Below are 22,253 nucleotides of genomic sequence, written 5' to 3'. Positions count from 1 at the left end.
TGCACCTGTTTGAAGAGATAAATTAAAAATATTAGTTAATGGTTCACAGACTTCCATTTTGCATTCCTTTAGAACCATTGAAAAAACCTCATCAGGACCCGGTGACTTATTTTGCTTCAGTCTGTCTATCTGCTTCACAACCATTTCACTAGTGACTGTGATGTTACATAATTTATCTTCTTCTGATCCACTATAAAAATTAATTACCAGAATATTATTAGTGTCTTCCTGTGTAAAAACCGAGAGAAAATAATTATTTAAAATCGAGCACATTTCATTCTCTTTGTCAGTAAGATGCCCATAGTTATTTTTAAGGGGACCTATCTTATCTCTGACTTTTGTTCTATAGACCTGGAAAAAACTTTTTGGGTTAGTTTTAGAATCCCTAGCAACTTTAATTTCATAGTCCCTTTTAGCTTTTCTTATCCCCTTTTTAATGTCCCTCTTAATGTCAATATACTGATTCATAAGATGACCCTCGCCTCTTTTGATACGCCTATAAATTCCTTTCTTATGCCCTAGTAGATATTTCAGCCTATTATTCATCCATTTTGGGTCATTTCTATTTGATCTAATTTCCTTATAAGGGATAAACGTTCTTTGAGCAGCATGTATTGTGTTCAGAAAACTGTCATATTGATAGCTCTCTTCGTTACCCCAGTCAACAGATGATAAGTGTTCTCTAAGCCCATCGTAATCTGCTAAGCGAAAATCTGGGACTGTTACTGAGTTATCCCTACTATCATACTTCCATTCAATTCTACATGTAATTGATTTGTGGTCGCTAGCACCCAGTTCCTCTGAAACTTCTAAATTATTAACAAGGGATTCATTGTTTGCCAGAACTAAGTCAAGCAGGTTATTACCCCTTGTAGGTTCTGTCACAAACTGCTTCAAAAAACAATCCTGAACTACTTCTAAGAAATCGTATGATTCTAAATTCCCAGTCAAGAAATTCCAATCAATATGACTAAAGTTAAAGTCTCCTAGAATTACTACATTATCGTGCCTTGTGGCCCTAAAAATTTCCTCCCATAGTAGTCTCCCCTGGTCCCTATCTAAATTTGGGGGACGGTATATCACACCTAAAATTAATTTTTCATGCCCCTCTGAAAATTCTATCCAAACAGACTCTGTATGTGTTACTTCAGACTTAATACCCGTTTTTATGCAACAGTTCAAGCGATCTCGGACATACAATGCCACCCCACCCCCCTTCCCGATACTTCTATCTACTTGGAACAATTTAAAACCCTGAATGTGACATTCTGCAGGCATGTCCCGACTTTTTGAATTAAACCACGTCTCAGTAATGGCAAATACATCTATGTTACCTGCACTAGCAACTAGTCTCAACTCGTCCATCTTATTCCTAGCACTGCGACTATTTGTGTAATAAATATTTAATGACCCTCCTATCTCTTTACCCTTCCTGCTCCTTTCTGTTATTCCACTAAACCTATTACTGTCATTGTCAATTAGTGCCACTGGCTTTTCAATATCCTCCTCATTTTGCCTATTACTAGTTCTCCTAGTACTCATGTTACTACCCTGCGACTTCACAGTTTTCCCGCCAAAACCCATACCACTAACTATTCCTAGTTTAAAGACCTAACAGCTCCCTCCACTGCGTTGGCCAGTGCTCCCACCCCACACCTAGACAAGTGAACCCCATCCCTGGCATACATGTCATTTCTGCCATAGAAGAGGTCCCAGTTGTCAATGAATGTTACCGCATTTTCCTTACAGTATTTGTCCAGCCAGCAATTGACACCAATTGCTCTGGACAACCATTCATTTCCAACTCCTCTCCTTGGCAAAATGCCACATATGACAGGTTTCCCACCCTTCTTCCTAATTATCTCTATTGCTGACCTATACCTGCTAATCAGGTCCTCACTCCTACGTCTGCCAACATCGTTGCCTCCAGCACTGAGACAGATAATAGGATTGCTCCCATTACCTCTCATGATGTCATCCAGATGGCTAACAATATCCTTCATCCCCGCCCCAGGAAAACACACTCTCTGCCTCCTACTCCTATCCTTCAAACAGAATGCCCTATCCATGTACCTAATCTGACTATCCCCAACAACAACAATGTTTTTACCTTCCTTGGCGTCGTCCGTAGTGATGCTCCGAGTAGTCGACTCAAATTCGCCAGGTAGCATTACACCACTTGTAGAATTCGTCATGACGTTCTCGATGGTCTTCGTTGGGGTTTCTAGGGATGTCTCACTCACGTCTGCCAATGCTTCCTTGGTGCTCGTTGTGGCATTCCCAGTAGAACACTCACATTCGTCAGGTAGCACCGAGAATGAGTTGGAAGTTTCCACGGCAGTCTTCTGGTTTCTCGTTGTTTCTGCCTCTCCAACCGTTTTCTTAATCTTCAGCTTGGTTCCATGTTGCCCGACCACTGACCAAGCTCCCCTCTTAACCTGGGGACTCACAACAGGTGGATTACTACGAATCCTCTTGTTCTCCTCCGTTAATCGCCGTATCTCCAGTTTAGCAACTCTGAGTTCTTCTCTCAGCTGCTGGTAAAGCTGCTCAAGAGAGGGCATCCTGGTTCAGATTCACAGAGAGCACACAAACAGGTCTTCACAGAGCTAAGTACACGTCACGTCATATTTGTCCAGTCTCTTCTTAAAGCTACCCAAGGTCCTAGCCTCTATCACCCCACTGGGAAGACTGTTCCACGCATCTACAACTCTGTTAGAAAACCAGTACTTACCTATGTCCTTTCTAAATCTAAATTTATCCAACTTAAATCCATTATTCCTGGTTCTTACCTGGTTCGACACCCTCAGTACTTTATTAATGTCTCCCTTGTTTATGCCCGTCATCCACTTATACACTTCAATGATATCTCCCCTCATTCTACGCCTCTCCAGAGAGTGGAGATTTAAGGCTTTAAGTCTATCTTCATACGGGAGGTTCCTTACACAGTAAATCATTTTAGTCATTCTTCTCTGTATGTTCTCTAATGAGTCTATGTCCATCCTGTAGTAAGGGGACCAAAACTGAGCAGCATAATCTAAATGAGGCCTCACTAGTGATGTATAGAGCTGTAAAATAACTTTTGGACTTCTGTTACTTATACTTCTTGAGATAAATCCAAGTAATCTGTTGGCCTTGTTGCGCACACTGAGGCACTGCTGTCTTGGCTTTAGATTTCTGCTTACCATGACTCCCAAGTCTTTTTCACATTCTGTATGACCAAGCTCTACTTCACCTAGATTATAGCTTCGAGGGTTATTTTCATTACCAAGGGCAAGTACCTTACACTTATCCACATTAAACTTCATCTGCCATTTCTCAGACCAAGACATTAATTTGTTCAAATCGTCCTGGAGTTCATTGATATCCTCCTCAGAGTGAATTATACGGCCTATCTTTGTATCATCAGCAAACTTACTCATGTCACTAGTAATCCCTTCATCAAGGTCATTAATGTAAATTATGAACAAGAGAGGGCCTAAAACTGATCCTTGTGGAACGCCACTAGTGACTAATCCCCATTCAGATTTCACTCCATTAATGGTAACTCTCTGCTTTCTATTGGTAAGCCATGCCTCAATCCATGCTAGAACTTTACCTCCTATACCATGAGCTGCCACTTTTCTTAAGAGTCTCTTGTGAGGTACTCTGTCGAAGGCTTTACTAAAATCCAAATAAACAATATCATATTCCTTATCACTGTCAACTGCCTCAAATGTTCTATTGAAGAACGTCAGTAAGTTTGTCAGGCAGGAACGACCTCTCGTGAATCCATGCTGAGATTCATTTATCAAGTTATGCTCTTCAAGGTGACTTCTGATAATGTCAGCTATAATTGATTCTAATAACTTGCCCACTATAGATGTCAGGCTTATTGGACGGTAATTTGAAGGAGTGGACTTATCCCCTGATTTGAATATAGGAACCACATTAGCCATCTTCCACATCTCTGGCACAACACTGGTAAGGATGGACGCATTGAATACACTCGTTAATGGCTGACTAAGCTCCATCTTGCATTCCTTAAGTACCCTTGAAAACAACTCATCGGGTCCCGGGGACTTATTTTGTTTCAGTTTGTCTATCTGTTTAATAACCATGTCCCTCGTGACAGTAATATTAGTTAACTTAAATTCATCAGGAACTAAATAATTGTTAATTACTGGAATCTCATTTACATCTTCCTGTGTAAAAACTGACAAAAAATAGTCATTAAATAAGGAACACATTTCCAGTTCATTATCCGTCAGCTGTCCATTCCCAGATTTCAGAGGTCCTACTTTTTCCTTCACCTTCGTCCTATACACTTGAAAGAACCCCTTTGGATTAGTCTTTGATTCATTAGCGACTCTAATTTCATAGTCACGTTTAGCCTTTCTAATCGCCTTTTTTACTTCTCTTTTAAGCTGAACATATTGGTCAGTAAGGTTAACCTCTCCTCTTCTGATGCGCCTATAAATTCCCCTTTTCTCCCCTAATAGATGCTTTAGCCTCCTGTTAACCCATTTGGGATCGTTATTATTAGACCTAATTTCTCTCTGGGGAATGTATATACTCTGGGCACTGTGTACATTATTAAGAAAACAATCATAAAAGCAGATCCCTTCATATTCATAAGTATGATTATCGTCAATAAAATCATTAGATAACCCCAATCAAGATTAGACAGATGTTCCCTAAGTCCATTATAATCGGCAGAACGAAAATCGGGGATTTTTACTGTATTATCATTATTCTTGCATTCCCAATTAATGCTAAAGGTGATGGATTTGTGATCACTTGCGCCAAGCTCTTCAGTGATCTCCAGATTATTCACGAGTGTTTCCTTATTTGACAAGACTAGGTCTAGCAAATTATTACCCCTGGTAGGTTCAGTTACACTCTGTTTCAGAAAACAGTCCTGAACTGTTTCCATGAAGTCACTGGACTCTAGATTACCTGTCAAAGAATTCCAGTCAATTTGGCTAAAGTTAAAGTCCCCTACTATGACTACGTTACTGTGTCCAGAAGCCCTAACAATTTCGTCCCAAAGAAGTCTCCCTCTATCGTGATCCAAGCCTGGAGGTCGGTATATTACACCTAGAATTAGTTTTTCTTGACCCTCCACGAACTCTACCCAAACAGACTCTGTTACTGCTCCATCTATTTTTATACCTGTTTTTATGCAACAATTAATATTTTCTCGAACATACAATGCAACTCCTCCCCCCTTCCCATTACATCTATCCACATTGAATAACTTAAATCCCTGAATATTACACTCAGCAGTCATATCCCGACTCTTTAAATCATACCACTTTTCAGTTAATGCAATGATATCAAAGTTCCCAGCACATGCTACCAAACGTAGTTCATTAATTTTATTTCTTGCACTTCGACTGTTAGCATAAAATACCATCATATGTTTTTTCTTCTGCACATTTTTCCTATTCATCTTTGTTTTTACACAATTTCTGAAATTATCATTACCCAGAGTTACTCCATGACAGTTACTATTAAGATTCTTAATATCAGAGCATAAGTCAATATATCCATACTCATTATTTATCATTTCTAAACCCATACCTCTAACTAATCCTAGTTTAAAGTCCTAACAACCCCCTCAACTGAGTTAGCAAGAAAACCCACACCTGCCCTGGATAAGTGAACCCCATCCCTGGCATACATGTCATTTCGGCCATAGAAGTTGTCCCAGTTATGGTAAGCAGAAACCTGAAACCACGACAGTAAAGCCAGAGTACGTAATAAGGCAAATAGATTACAGGTATTTATACCAAGAAGTGTAAGCGACAGAAGTCCAGAGGTTATACAACAGCTTTATACATCATTGGTAAGCTGAGACACAAGTGCAACATCTGTGTATCATTATTGTAGACATTTCACCAGTTGCTTTATCAATACAGATTCTAAGACATAATTTGAAGACAGAACTACATACAAAAGATGAGGTAATCAGTCCCTCACCCTTCATGCTGGTGTCAAGAGCACCGTGGTCGTGAAGATTCTGTAGCAGAGGCAAAGAGACTCTCTCATATATACTCCTTATTCAAGTAAACAAAAATGAAGTGTAAATATGCCTTGGAGTAGAAAACTACTGTCGTTACTGTAGAAGCGTTACGCCCTGGACTTGCACAGCCTCCATTCAGGCATAAGGGGAATTAACAATGAACTCCTGGCTGGCTTCTACAGAGAGCTAGACAGATACTTAAAGTCAGTACCGCATCAGTTGGCATGTGGTTCATAAATTGGACTTCGTGAGGAAAGCAGTAACAGACTGGCTGATCAGGCCCTGATCCACCGAGACGCATGGTCGTGGCCGCGGGGGCATTGATCCCTGGAATACCCTCCAGGTATATTCAATATATATATATATATATATATACATATATATATATATATATATATATATATATATATATATATATATATATATATATATATATGTCGTGCCGAATATGTAAACCTGGTCAGTTAGCAAGAACTCATTTAAAATTAAGTCCTTTCTAAAATTTTCTCTTATATTTTTAAAGATATATTTTTTTCATTAATGTTGATGTAAAAATTTATAATTTTGCACCAAAAGGAACTTAGAAAACTTACCTAACCTTATCATAACAAGCGCAATTTATTTTAGCCTAACCCAACAAAATATATTTTAGATTTGTTTACAATAATTTAATAAACAAACACAGTGAAATATATTTTTTTCGTTAGGTTCAGAATGATTTTGGCGAAATTATTGCATACACAAATTTTCACTTGTCCTATATAGCAAGATGAGCGTTGCTATTTAAGCCAAGATCGCAAGTTCTGCCTATTCGGCACGACATATATATATATATATATATATATATATATATATATATATATATATATATATATATATATATATATATATATATATATATATATGGGACTATGAGGAATAATATCTTGTAGGACTGAGGAAGAGCCAGTTGTGAGGAGTGTGGGGGAAGCTCGTGAGGTAGATTGGGCAGAATGAATGAGGTGAGTAGAACGAAAGGGGGTCAGGCAGCTGGGATTGATGGGATAAAGATAAAAATGTGAAAAAAGCAGTTGGGGATATAGTTCTGGAGTGGTTGGTGCTATTATTTAATAAATGTATGGAAGAGGGTAAGGTACCAAGGGATTGGTAGAGAGCATGCATAGTTCCTTTCTATAAAGGCAAAGGGGATAAATGAGAGTACAAAAATTGCAGATGAATAAGACTGTTGAGTATACCTAGTGAAGTGTGTGGTAGAGTTATTATTAAAAGAATTAAGTGTAAGACGAAGGACGCTTTAGGAAAGGTAGAGGGTGTGTAAATCAAGTGTTTACAGTGAAACATATAGGTGAACAGTATTTAGATAAGTGTAAAGAGGTTTTTCTGGCATTTATGGATTTGGAAAAGGCATATGACATAGTAGATATGGGGCAATGTGGCAGATGTTGCAGGTGTATGGTATAGGAGGTAGGTTACTGAAAGCAGTGAAGAGCTTTTACGAGGATAGTGAGGCTCAAGTTAGAGTATGTAGAAGAGAGGGTGAATATTTCCCAGTAAATGTAGGCCTTAGACAAGAATATGTGATGTCGCCGTGGTTGTTCAATATATTTATAGATGGGGTTGTAAGAGAAGTGAATGCGAGATTCTTGGCAAGAGGCGTGGAGTTAAAAGATGAAGAATCAAACACAAAGTGGGAGTTGTCACAGTTCCTCTTTGCTGATGACACTCTGCATTTGGAAGATTCTGAAGAGAAGTTTCAGAGAATGGTGGATGAATTTGGTAGGGTATATAAAAGAAGAAAATAAGTGATTATTGGAAAGAGTAAGGTGATGATAATAAAACGATTACGTGACGAAAGATTGGATATCAGATTAGAGGGAGAGAGTATGGAGGAGGTGAATGTATTCAGATATTTAGGAGTGGGCGTGTCAGCAGATGGGTCTATGAAGGATGAGGTGAATCATAGAATTGATTAGGGGAAAAGGGTGAGTGGTGCAATTAGGAGTTTGAGGAGACAAAGAACTCTGTCCGTGGAAGCAAAGAGGTGAATGCATGGGAGTATAGTTATTTTAACAGTCTTATATGGGTGTGAAGCAGGGGTGATGAATGTTGCAACGAAGAGAAGAGGCTGGAGTCAGTGGAGATGTCATGTCTGAGGGCAATGTGTGGTGTGAATATAATGGAGAAAATTCATAGTTTGGAAATTAGGAGAAGGTGCAGGATTACGAAAACTATTATCCAGAGGGCTGAGGAGGGGTTGTTGAGATGGTTCGGACATGTAGAGAGAATGGAACAAAACAGAATGACTTTGAGAGTGTATAAATCTGTAGTGGAGGGAAGACGGGGTAGGGGTCAGCCTAGGAAAGGTTGGAGGGAGAGAGTAAAGGAGATTTTGTGTGAGACGGGCTTGGACTTCCAGCAAGCATGGGCGAGCATATTTGATATGATTCAATGGAGACAAATGGTTTTTAATACTTGACGTGCTGTTGGAGTGTGAGCAAAGTAACATTTATTAAGGGTATTGGGAAAACTGGCTGGCCTGACTTGAGTCCTGGAGATGGGATGTACAGTGTCTGCACTTTGAATGAGGGGTGTTAATGTTGCCGTTTTATAACTGTAGTGTAAAGCACCCCTCTGGCAAGACAGTGAAGGAGTGAATGATGATGAAAGTTTTTCTTTTTCAGGCCACCATGCCTTGGTGGGAATCGGCAAATGTGCTAATAATATATATATATATATATATATATATATATATATATATATATATATATATATATATATATATATATATATATATATTATGTATATATATATATATATATATATATATATATATATATGCAATAAGATCACAGTAAACAGGTGATTTCAAAATATGCAAACCAACCACTCTGAAAGAATAGAGAAATTCCAAGCGCTTTCGTGACTACTCACATTATCAAGGAACTATGAAAGTGAAACATCCAAGGAAGCTATATAAGGGGTCGGCCAGCACCTCACTATCAGATCCCACAACGGTTAAACACGTGACGCGCGGCGAGCCAACTTGGATAGGTTCTTTGCAAAACTCACCCCCAAGCTATTTATTTGTCCAGTGTATTATTAAATTCTTCCCAAATTCTATTAATTATAAATGGATCTAATTTATATAAACCAAAAGAAATATTCATATTATTGTCAAAACTGCTTTTTATGAAACAAGATTCAATTACATTCCTGTCGACCATGGACTTGCTTGATACTACTTTCTCAACTTTTTGAAAATCAATTGGATGGTTAAAATCTCTTACATGAATAAATAGAGCATTGGAATCTTGTCCAGTTCTAATGCTATATTTATGTTGTTTTAATCTTAGTTCGAGATTTTTACCAGTTTGACCGTAATAAACTTTATCGCAAATTTTACAAGGAATCTTATAGACACATCCATCAGCATTTTGGGGGGAATTCTTTATCAAAAGTTTTTTTACTGTATCAAGATTTTTGAATACAACTTTAATATTAAAAGTCTTAAGAAGAGAAGGCATATCAACCAAGTTTTCATGGTAAGGGAGAACCAACATATTTTTAGTTGAATAAGGCTGGTTGTCCCTTTCCTCATAGATGAGGAAATATCCAAAATTTATGAAATAGGTAATGATTTAAAATACCCAAGAAATGTAATTGATAAATCTTTTAAAGTTGCTAGAAACACTTTTTATAATCCAAAAAGGGACAACCAGCCTTATTCAACTAAAAATATGTTGGTTCTCCCTTACCATGAAAACTTGGTTGATATGCCTTCTCTTCTTAAGACTTATAATATTAAAGTTGTATTCAAAAATCTTGATACCAACAAGAAAATAATGTTCGATTTTATGATAAAGTTTTCAAAACTAATTTGGGGATATCCAAAAATGGAGTCGTTCAAAGTAATTCTGGAATACTCTAATGTATTTTGGAAGTGTTCCAATATATTTATGAATGTGCTCCAACGTAATTTGGAAATGTTGTAAATGTTATCCCAATCAATTTTGTCCATATTACCGAAATTGAGGGAATGTGGCTAAAAATGTGATTTATATCATATCTTAGTTGGATGTGTTCGTGATATATTTATAAAAAAATGAGTGTTTTCTAAAAATTTGTGACATGTTGTGAATATTACTGAGTCAAAAATGCGGGTGACATTTTTTTTCTGATGAAATAGATGAACTGAGAAAAATTGTGGGGTTATGAATATAATATTAAACTATGTGGAGTTGAGGAGATAGATTTTATTAGAAATTTAGTGTAGGGAGGAAATGTGGGGATTTCTATAAAATGGATATTAGCTGGTAGTGTTGATCTTAGTTTGGGTAGTATTCAGTGGTGTTTTGGGGGTGTTCACATGATATTTTTGGAGTATTCAATGGTAATTGATGGTGTTTTTGGTAGTGTTCAAAGTAAAGTGAGTTGTCTGTGTGTGTTAGGTGGTTATAGAATTTTGTGAATATCTTGGTTACAGTGATTTTTAGTGGATTTGAGATGGGTGATGAGATGAATTTGTGGATGTGAAATGTGATTTTTGTGTTTGTTCTGAAGAGGTGTGATGGGAAACGGGTGAGTGGATGTGAAGAAATGTGAGTGAGATGGAGAGGGGTATGGGGAGGGTTGTATTAGAAATTTAATGAAACATGGGGGGATTTTACTGAAAATAAAGGTAATGTGTGAATATTTTAAAAGAATTTATAGAATTGAAAAGTTATGATATATTGGAAAAGAATGGAGGGTGTAGAAACATGTCTCAGAAGTTGGGTAGTGAGATTAGTTGTTGTGAGTATAATATCAATTTATGTGGATACAAGGAGATCGGTATGGAGAGGAATTTATTAGAATTTTAGTAATGTAGGGAGGAATGTGCATTACATTTAAGATTCAGTTAAAAGAAGGGGAAAAATTTGTATCGAATAAATTGTGAATAAAATGGTAACTGATGAGGGATGTGGGTATTGTTGTCGAACTAGATATATCGAAAAAAAGATGTTATAAGTGGGTTGTTGTTGTGACTTTTTCTGATGAAATAGTTAAAACGAGAAAAAATTGTGGGGGTGTGGGTGATGTGGGTTGTGGGTGTTGTTGTCGAACTAGAGATACCGAAAAAGTGGTTATAAGTTGTGGGTTGTTGTTGTGACTTTTTCTGATGAAATTAGTTAAAACGAGAAAAAATTGTGGGATGTGGGTGTTGTGGGATGTGGGTGTTGTGGGTGTTGATCTTAGTTTATGGTGATTTTGGTGGTATTTTGAGTGTATTCAGTGGTGTTTTAGTAGTATTCAGTGGTGTATTTGGGAGTACTCAAATTGTGTTTTGAGGTTATTCAAAGGTGTTTTTGAAGGTGTTCAAATGATGTGCAAGAGTACTTAAGAAGGTGTTCTGAGAGTATTCAGAGGTGATTTTGGGGGTGTTCGAATGATGTTTTTGGAGTATTTAAAGGCAATTGATGGTGTTTTTTGGTGATGTTCAAAGTAAAGTGTTTGAGTTAGTTTTTGTGAAAATGTTGTGAAGTCTGGAGACTGAGCTAGGAGTTTAGGGGGATGAGTTGTAATTTAATGAAATGTGTAAGTGTAGATAAATTAGAGATGTCAAATCTTATTTGGGAGTATTCAAAATGTTGTCTTAGAAGTGTTTCAGTGTTGTTTGCAAATGTTCAAAGGTATTTTTGTGAGTATTCAAATGATTTATGAGTGTGTTTTGAAGGTGTTCAAAGCAAAGTGAGGTGTGTGTGCGTATTAACTTCGTAATATGTAAAATTGTGACTAGTGAATTTATCGAAAAGTGGTTATAAGTGATGTGGTGACTTTTTCTGATGAAATAGTTAAAATGAGAAAAATGTCTAGACTTGTGTTGTATTTTGTGAAGAAATTGTGGATTGTTGTGGGTATTAACGAAAAAATGTGAAATTATTTGGGTTATCCTTGGTTAAGAGTGAAAATGTTTTCCCTGTGTTGTATATGAAATGTGTAGGGATAAGTCGACAAGATTCAGCCTGTGTGCAGGGTCATCACGTGACGTCATTGACATAGAGGGAAGTCGACAAGATTCAGCCTGTATGTGTGAGGTCATCACGTGACGTCACTGACCGCCGAGTAAACACAGGTGGGGTGACATCACACTTGTTTAGACCTGTAGTAAGAGAAAGTACCATGCCCCATAGGAGGAGTTCATTTGAATGCTTACCCTGAGAGGGGGGAATCCAAAAAAACTTGATCCGAGGAGATGGAGGAGAAAACCTTGATCCAAGGAGATCATAAGAATTTCGAAACCCCATAGGGGGGAATCCAAAAGCTTGATCCAAGGAGATGGAGTCTTTGTATTATCGAGGAAAAAAATTGGGATGCAAAATTGGGGTGGGGGTGAAAGTGGGGGGAATCCAAAAAACTTGATCCGAGGAGATGGAGTCTTTGTATTATCGAGAAAAAACTTGATCCGAGGAAGTGGAGTCTTTGTATTATCGAGAAAATCTTTGATCCAAGGAGATGGAGTCTTTGTATTATCGAGAAAACCTTGATCCAAGGAAGTAGAGCAGGAATATTTGGGATGCAAGTGGGAGTTCATTTTGAATGCTTACCCCCAGAGGGGGGGGGATCCAAAAAACTTGATCCGAGGAATTGGAGTCTTTGTATTATCGAGAAAAATTTGATCCGAGGAAGTGGAGTCTTTGTATTATCGAGAAAAATTTGATCCGAGGAAATGGAGTCTTTGATTTCGAGAAAAAAAGAATCAAAAAAATTTGGGGTGTGGGTGAAAGTGGGGGAGAGGGGGAACCTCAACAATTTGATCCGAGGAGAGCACAAGAAACTCAAAAAAAAATTTGAAAAAAATCGGAAAAAAATTCGGGGCGCGGGGGCGATCCGGACGATGCTGCAGAAGGCGCAGCAGAAGGCGCGGTCGGGCGCGACGGCCGGGGCGCGAGGGGCGCGGGCGGGCGCGAGGGCGCGACGGGCGGGTGGACGGGGGTGGGTGGAGGGCGCGGGGGCGCGGGTGGGGGGCGGGGGGGGGGGGTCATGTGTGGGGGGTTGAGGGTGAGGTGGTCTCGAGGGTGAGGTGGTCTGGAGGTCAAGGTCATTAGCATATAGGTGTGAAAAGGAGCCACTCAGGAAAAGGAGCCACTCAGCCGCAGCCCTTTCAGGAGGAGCCATACTGTGGGAGCCATACTGTGGGAGCCACTCTGTAGAATGAGCCACTGAGCCGCCTCCGGTACTACTTTATATATATATATATATATATATATATATATATATATATATATATATATATATATATATATATATATATATATATATATATATATATATATAAATATGCTGCTTTGGCCTGCCTCAAGGTGGGCGATAACACATGACATCCTTATTTACTGGACCATACGATCCTTATGAATAGCGCATCCAGCAGAACTGAATGTTGTACTCGCTACTCAAGGACACGATGGTGTGAATGACTCTACGCTAATTTCATTCTAGTCCCTGTTTGGTGTACTAGTTCAACACACCATCGTGTGCCCTTGGGTAGTGAGTACAACATTCAGTTTCGCTGGATGCGCTACTCTTAAAGATCGTGTGGTCCAGTGGATTAAGGCATCATGAGTTTTTGCCCACCATGAGGCAGGCCAAAGCAGCATGGGTTCGAGTCCTTGGCTAGTGCAGTGTTGTTATTGATCAATGCCACTCGTTCGTGGTCTCAATATATATATATATATATATATATATATATATATATATATATATATAGAGAGAGAGAGAGAGAGAGAGAGAGAGAGAGATCTGGTTTATCGCATCACCATTAATATATAAATTACAACAGGTGGTATAATTTTTATTGAGGTTGACCAGCATAAAAAAGTCATGATACATTACCTTCACGTAGTCGAGGAGCTTGAAGACTACGGTGGTTCTTGCGGCGAGGCGGGTGAGCTGCCCCTTCATGCTTCTGATGTGTTTCCTATACACATCAACAGCTGCCTCGGCACCTTGGCTGATGTATATATGTTGTGTAGCCCACATCCAGTGTAGCGCCGCAGCTGTTGGGACCCTCCATGTCATGACTCGGTACTCTCCCCATGTATTGTGTAAGAATACCCTAACATAAAATCTGGAAAGCTAATTTGTACTTATAATATAATCCAGTGGGTACTAAGATGGTAAGGCAGCATTTTAAATATATTCATGACAACCATTAATAAAACTAAAACTGAGTGATGTTGATTACACATTAAATGTGGCAGCGAGTACTGTTTTTGGCATCAGCTGTGTGTTGTCAGGGAAGAGCAATAAGTTTTGTTACTACAGACACAAAGCCTTTCAGTGTTGTCAGAGCATATCCATCATTTTTTACTGATTTAACTTATACCTAGCCTATTGCAACTGTACATACGAGCTCATAGGTGATATAATTTCTCTGTCCTCCACGGAGGGAGTATGGCACCAAATGATTGGCTTCTCCATTTGCATCCCTGTTTAAATCCACAATCCTACCACACATACAGGAAAAACAATGTTTGATCATGTCAAGCAGTGCGCCATCCCCCTCCCCAGTGTGGGGAATATGTTGATTCCCCATTATTCCTAAGTCATGAGGGAGGGATGTTAAAAGATGCTGTGAGAGTTTAGAGTTGAGAAGCCTGTAACGAAATATGTAGGCATTTATATTTGCAAAATCTGGATTACCAGCAACCTTAATTAAAAGTAAGTCTTATTTAGTGATGAAGCCTCGGGTTAATATGCAACCTCATGCTTAAGTAAATAAGTTAAATTAGAGTTAGATGTAGATTAAGCACTCTAGTATTACGATAACTTCTTATAAACCTGTACTCCACGAACACACAGCCACAAACAAACCTGGGCACAGCTACACATGCTGGGAAAGGCAGTCACTCGAAGGTCCATGAATCGTGAAGAGACGGTCCTCATTTTACTTGACGGGGCTTGTCAAATGACTAGCTCAGAGAGAGCAACCTATTTTTCACTAATCAAGTTACAAACATTGAGTAGGTTTACATCCCCTTGCTCTAACTCATCCGGGAGTTACACAGTGACTCCTATAGGTATTTTGCGGTGTTCTTAAAGGGATTTAATGACCTACACATATCCACACACCAAGGCGAGAAGTGCTTGTTACTAGGACAAATAAATGTGCATTGATAGGTATGTAATGAATTACTGCCCATTTGGAAGGTCCATCACTGAAACTTTACAATACCTAAAATACGAGCATACTCAGGCATACAAACTGCTATTGTCTAGATAGAGGTAAGATATCCTATGTTATCCAAGGAAAGGAAGGCAGAATTCTGGATTGGACTCAACTTGATCTGGTCGTATAATTAACTAATCAGTCAATATACACACACAGCCCTATTTTAGACAAGGCAGGTCTTAATACAATTTTCTAAGTTTGCTTCATTCTATTTGGTGCCTTATTTTATTTTCATATATCAGTGAATTTATCATATCTGTGGAGCCTCAACATTCGAGAGTGACCTTGGTCTCACTTGACCTCTGAGAGTGACCTTGGTCTTACTTGACCTCTGAAAGTGACCTTGGTCTCACCTGACCTCTGAGAGTGACCTTGGTCTCACTTGACCTCTGAGAGTGACCCTGGTCTCACTTGACCTCTGAGAGTGACCCTGGCCTCACTTGACCTCTGAGAGTGACCCTGGTCTCACTTGACCTCTGAGAGTGACCTTGGTCTCACTTGACCTCTGAAAGTGACCTTGGTCTCACCTGACCTCTGAGAGTGACCTTGGTCTCACTTGACCTCTGAAAGTGACCTTGGTCTCACCTGACCTCTGAGAGTGACCTTGGTTTCACTTGACCTCTGAGTGACCCTGGCCTCACTTGAACTCTGAGAGTGACCCTGGTCTCACTTGGCCTCTGAGAGTGACCCTGGTCTCACTTGAACTCTGTGAAGGCTTACTCAGCCCTGTAACAACTTCAGACAGTATTACCAAGGCTGGCTCCTCCTCAGGAAAATTAATGTATAGAAAAAGAATAAAAACTGACAAACATAAACACTTTATTATTTAGAAAATATAAAATATAAAACACTTAAATATGAAATATTAATCCTACATTAAAGAAAATGAAAAATGAAAAATATAAATGATAACTGAATTCAATGCTAATATAAATAGAACTTGGGTGTCTGGTGTTGGTGACACTGCATGTGGTTGAAATCGTAGCCGTTGCTAATGATGTGGGGAAGGGGGTCGCAGGTGTTGGTGACAACCCACTAGCTCGTTCTTGTGGCTGTAAATAATCTCTCCCGATGACAGGAAATCAGGTTTTGTACCGCTGCAATGATGAGGGGTTACGTCCTGATTCTTCATACATATGCACAGGCAAGTAAATACAACAGGGGACGTCTCCAGGATGTTAGTCCATCTCCTTCAATTCTACTCGTTGATTGGCAGGTGACCCTCTCTGTCATCCAAGCTGGAAAGATAGACAGGTTACCCACTGCTTAAGAAATCACTCTCCATGATAAGTACAATACCTAAAAGACGTGGTGATCATTACAACAGTCAACCTACAGCAAGACTGGAAGAACTAAATTTATTATTGGTCAAAAGTGAAGCTTTCAACCAATAAATCCACTAGAATACAAGGCAGGCATGTACTTACAGTAGTGCTGGGAGCTGTGAGTCTGGTGATTACTGTTTGGACCGGGTGGGGGGAGAAGAAGGGGAAGGGATAGCGGGAGCTAGACTTACCCTACCTTAACAAGCAGCCAGCAATCAAACTATCACTTTAGGGGTGGGGGAAAAAAGGGGGGAATAGCGGGAGCTAGACTTACGTTACCTTAACAAGTAGCCGGCAAGCAAACTATCACTTTCGGGGAGGGGGAAAAAAAAGGCGGAAATAGCAGGAGCTTGACTTACCCTACCTTAACAAGTAGCCGGCAATGAAACTATTGTTACTATATGCTCCCTCGCTACTCCTATCTGTTCAACTTTTCCCTCACACTCCACCATACCAAGACTTATAGTCAAGGAGTATAAGAAGAATAGGCGAGGAAAAAGTTCTAACATGTGAAAGTCGCGTAAGGCAACAAATCTTCTATTGACTGTCACGACATAACCAGTCAGAGAAATAATTGGATGAACCATTGATATACACAATATGGAACTTAAAAGCCTGGAGTGCCAATGTCCACCTCAAGAGGCGACTGTTGGTTCCCTTAAAAGTTTCTAGGTATATCAAAGGTTTGTGGTCCGTTTCTAAAATGAATTCTTTTCCCAGCAAATAAAATTTAAGTTTGGAGATACCCCACACAAGGGCTAAACATTCCTTTTCTATTGTGGAGCATCTCGTTTCTGTGGGAAGGAGTTTCCGGCTTAGGAAACATGCAGGGAAGGGAGTACCATCATGGTATTGTAGTAACACTGCACCTAAGCCAGTATTGGAGGCATCAGTTCTCAAACAAAATGTTTTATTAATATCTGGAATCTTAAGTATCAGATCTTTTGAAAAGATACTTTTAATCTCATTACACTTTTCCAGAGCTACGTCGGAAAGTTCAAGAGGTTCCTTCACAGACTTTTTAAGGAAGTCGGATGAGATGCCTGTATGATCGGTAAGGTTCGGGATAAACCATGCATAAAAATTTACAGAACCAAGAAAGCTATGCATGAGCTTCTTGGTTTTGGGGAATTTAAATTCTAATAAAGCTTTGATCTTACTGGGGAGAGGCTGCAGAGAGTTATTAGAAAGTATCAGTCCAAGATATCTAATCTTGTTATACCCAAGGAAGCATTACTTCGGCTTGGCAGTGAGGCCATGTGAGCGTAACCTACGTAAAACTGATGTTAATGTTTGGATATGTTCGCCCCATGTAGATGTCATTACGTAAATGTTATCAAAATAAACTGAAACATTTGGCATATTACCCAAGACCTTTCTCATCAGTCTCACGTAGGTACCACAGGCAGTTACCAAACCGAAGGGCATAGTTCTATATTGCATCAGTCCTTGGTGTGTAGGAAAAGCGGTGTACTGCTTAGAAGAAGGATCTAACATTACTTGATGATATGCCTGCGCAATATCAATCTCTGAAAAGAAGGAAGAGTCATAAAATTTGTGTAGATCGCTATCCATTAAGGGCATAGGCTCAGCATCCCACCGAGTTATAGCATTAAGGCCTCTGAAGTCAATAGCAAGTCTATATGAATTATCCTCCTTCTTAACAATGACTAATGGTGAACAATATGAAGATACTGAAGGTTCAATTTGACCTCTCGGTCAAATGCATCCCAAAGGTGAACTGGAACTGGGTATAATTATCGTTTGATAGGATTGTCTGTCACTAAGTCAATCTTATGGACTACCGTGGAGGTAACACCTGGAATATCAGTAAAGACGTCTGCAAAGTTACTCACACATTGAAGTAGTTCATGTTTCTTATGGTCATCCAAAGATTCATTAATATTAATGTTGGTTGCGTCCGAGTGGTCAAGAGTCACCAAGTCATGTAGTTCTTCATCATAGTCTAAGTTAGAGGTGTCATTTACGCACACCTTACATTCTTCAGTTGTCGTATCAAGTTCGTGTGGAAAAACTAAGTCAAAGTTATTAAGGCAGTTAACCAAATTTCTTCGGTAATATTTCTTAAGGATGTTGATATGATAAAGCTTAGGTTTCCCCTTGACTTCTATGAGGTAGTCAACTTTCCCACAAATTTTTAATACTTTATATGGACCTTTCCATGCTACTAATAATTTATTTGACTTGATCGGCAAAAGTACAAGAACTTCATCCCCTACTTTAAAACTTCTCCTCTGACTTTTGGAATCAAAATAGATTTTGTACTGGTCCATTGACAAGTGTAAGTTTTTCGAAACTATGTCAGAGGTTTCCTCAAGTTTGGATCTAAGGTTAAGGAGAAACTGGTAAGAAGACTGAACCTCAGCATTTACCTCCTCATTAGTCCATAAGTCATGAAGGATGGACAGTGGACCTCTGGCCTGTCTACCATAGAGAAGTTCAAAAGTTGAAAACCCCAAAGAGTCACTGGGAACTTCCCTCATGGCAAACAAAGCACAGGGTAGGTAACATTGCCACTCCTTAGGTTTAAGGGAGCGAAGTTTCCTTAAAATTGACTTTAGAATCGAATGCTGGCGCTCAGTCCTCCCATTACAGCTGGGATGAGAGGGTGTTTTGAAGAGAGGCTTCACTCCCAGAAGTTGGTATAGATGTTGCATTAAGTCAGATGTGAATTGTGTCCCACGGTCAGACAAAATTTCACTAGGGATGCCCACTCTGGAGAAGATGGACAAAAGGGCTTCAGCCACCTCTGTAGTAGTTATGGTCTTTAAGGGTACAGCTTCAGGGAAACTCAAAGCATAATCAACTAATTTTAATATATATCTATGTCCCCCAGATGAAAGTGGAGATAAAGGACCAACGATGTCAATAGCTACTCTTTCCATGGGTACCGTAAAGACTGGCATTATAACCATAGGTACTCGCCTGGTACCTCGGGAGGATGACAGTTGGCAAACTTTACACGATCTACAATAGGTAGTGGCATCTGAGGACATTTTTGGCCAAAAATAGGTTTCCCTAATTTTATTTAAGGTTTTACGATGCGAGAAATGTCCGGCCACTGGCAGGTCATGAGCCATTTTAAGAACAGTCTCTCTGCATTGACTTGGAACAACTAAGATGGGATAATCTATCTCATCTGAATTTAATTTGAATACTGACTTGTACAAGATACCTTTTATATATTCAAATTTATATGAAAAGTTTTCCTTTGGATAACTTGATTTTGTCCAGCTGCATTATGGCAATTCTGAAGAGAAGGGCAATTACGTTGTAAATTGACAAAGGAGTCCTTCGATATATCTAAAGGCTTAAAGTCAGGGAAAACCAAAGGATGGATAGTAGGAGAAGCCTGGACTTTGGTCTGAGCCCTAGTCAAGACATTTATGGTATCGGAGGTGATATCTCCACTTTCATCTAACAAGTGAACCGGTGATCCTACTACCTCGCTTTCGAGAGTAGCATCACTGGTTTTTAATCCCACATGAATCTCACGAGACATTGTCTCATCTGAACTTTCGTGGGGCTTCTCCGACTCTACAGGAAGAGGATCTGAAACACTTATGTCCATCTTTGGTGATAAAAGGTCAACCTCAGAAAGAAGAATGGCACTTTTTACATTACCTATTAGTACGGAGCAAGAAGTGATGGGAGCTAGTGCGGCTTCAGACCAACCTGTGTACCATTTAGACCTAATGTAACAACGGATGGTAGGAAAAGTGTCTGTACGGCCTAAGTAGTCTGAAAGTATAGCAGAGGAATGAGTTTCTTTAAGATTAGGGAACAGCTTATCAGAAATGACTATACATGTGCATCCAGTGTCTCGTAAAATGGTAGATACATTAAGTCCATTAACTGTTCCTGAACAGAAGAGTGCTTGGTCACTACAGTCTTTAAAACATCTTCCAACTTTTTGGACCTTCTTAGAAGGACAATTTGGACGTTTATGTCTCTTAACACCACACAAATGACAAACAGGAATAAAAGAAGTCATTTTACTTTTCACTAGAGGTTTTGATTTCTTAAGGTCTGATGAACCCTTGCCCTTATTGTTCGATCCCTTTCGGTCTTAATAGGAATTGTGAGCATCAGCATACAGGTTAGCAGCCTCAGCAACTTCCTCAGCTTTAATCAGGTTATGTTCTCTGATGAATGTTCGTATCTGGTGAGGAAGAACTGTCAGGAACTGGTCAGCAACCATGAAGTCTCTAAGAGATTCATAACTGCGATCAATTCCTGAACTCTCTATCTAAAAGTCGAACAAACGAGTGTTACCTGTAACTGCTGAAAGATTTGGCCAGGCTGTAAGGTGGCATACCTGAAATCTTTCCTTTAAGAATTTGTGGTTTTTTGATATGCTTTAATTATTGCCTTCTTCAGTAGGTTATAATTACATATGATATCCTGCGAGAAAGTTGCATAGATATTCAAAGCTGTACCAGAAAATAACATTCCTAACCTGGTAGCCCAGGTGTCAGCAGGCCATTCACAGAGGGTAGCGGTATTTTCAAACCTGATAATGTCTGAAGTTATGTCTTCACCCTCTGTGAAGGGAGGTAAATTAGGTGTTGGAATATGTGCACTAGCTGCGTGATGTTCAATTACTCCTTCCTCTAATTGTTGTTGGGTAAAAGTTAACTTTTTATTCTCTAATTCAAGGCGAGATTTTTCGAGCTCACGATCCTTTTCTCTCTCTATTAACTTATGTTCTCTATCCTTTGCTCTTTCCTCAAGTTCTCTTAATTTAACTTGTTCCTCACGTATCTTAGCTTGTTCCTCACGTATTTTAGCTTGTTCCTCACGTTCTCTAGCTCTTTCCTCACGATCAAGTCTATCACACTCTTTTTTGTCTTCTCACTCTCTTTCTAACTATCTTAATTTGCTTTATCTTTCAATTCTCTCTCTCTCTCCTTTTTCTCCTGTCTTTCCCTTTCTAACTGTCTCTCTTCTCTCTCAATTCTCTCTCTTTCAATTATTTCCTGGAACTTAGCACTAATGAAAGATTCTAAATTTTTCCCTGTTTTTCCTAACTTACTTCCAGCGTTCATCCGAAACTGGTATTCCTCCATACTTGCAAGAATAACTTTAACTATCAGGGGAAATGAAACAGGTATCAAAGAAAATGGAGGGTTCAATTCCTGCTCAGCTCAAACTGTAAATAAACCAGAGGGCTCGATCCCTGCTTCAATTAAACAATATGTATTAATGAAAACGAAGGGTTCTATGCCGGCTCCGAGCAAACAGTAAGTAGAATTGGGTCACTTGACCATCCAATCTTCTCACCAACAAATCAAGAGTGTCCTACGACAGTTCCCTTGATAAAATAAAGAGCTCAAAGAAACAAATTGTCACTGGAAAATCTCGGGTCCCTAGAGTCTAATCCTCCAAAGTGTTTCAAGCTCGAACAAAAAGGTGGCAGAATTAAATATTATATCCTGCCTGACTTGACTTACAATAAATTGAGACTATAACAATCACCAAATCTTTCAAATACCTGTACTGTAGTCCTACCATAGAGAATGATTACTCATGGCTGGTGGTAACCGTCTGTGGTATGCGGCGTTGAAGTTCCAATGGTAGATTCGAGATGGAGTTGAATCTTGATTCAGTAGAGTTGATCCTGGCAAGGTCGCCACTTGTGAAGGCTTACTCAGCCCTGTAACAACTTCAGACAGTATTACCAAGGCTGGCT

At 39.2% G+C, this 22,253-nt stretch overlaps 1 protein-coding gene across 1 annotated transcript in view; it reads right to left on the bottom strand.

Moving 5' to 3' along the window:
* LOC128694529 (uncharacterized) overlaps positions 1 to 22,253 on the bottom strand; it is an 89,807-nt gene that overhangs the window by 6,277 nt on the left and 61,277 nt on the right. The window contains exon 4 of the mRNA XM_070093169.1: positions 13,877 to 14,040. Coding sequence (XP_069949270.1) covers positions 13,877 to 14,040 — 164 coding nt within the window. The remainder of the gene's footprint in view (positions 1 to 13,876; positions 14,041 to 22,253) is intronic.

Source organism: Cherax quadricarinatus, chromosome 42 (genome assembly GCF_038502225.1).
Source record: "Cherax quadricarinatus isolate ZL_2023a chromosome 42, ASM3850222v1, whole genome shotgun sequence".
Classification (NCBI taxonomy): domain Eukaryota; kingdom Metazoa; phylum Arthropoda; class Malacostraca; order Decapoda; family Parastacidae; genus Cherax; species Cherax quadricarinatus.
The sequence above is the reverse complement of the archived record's forward strand: the minus strand, read 5'-3'. Positions and strand labels throughout refer to the sequence as shown.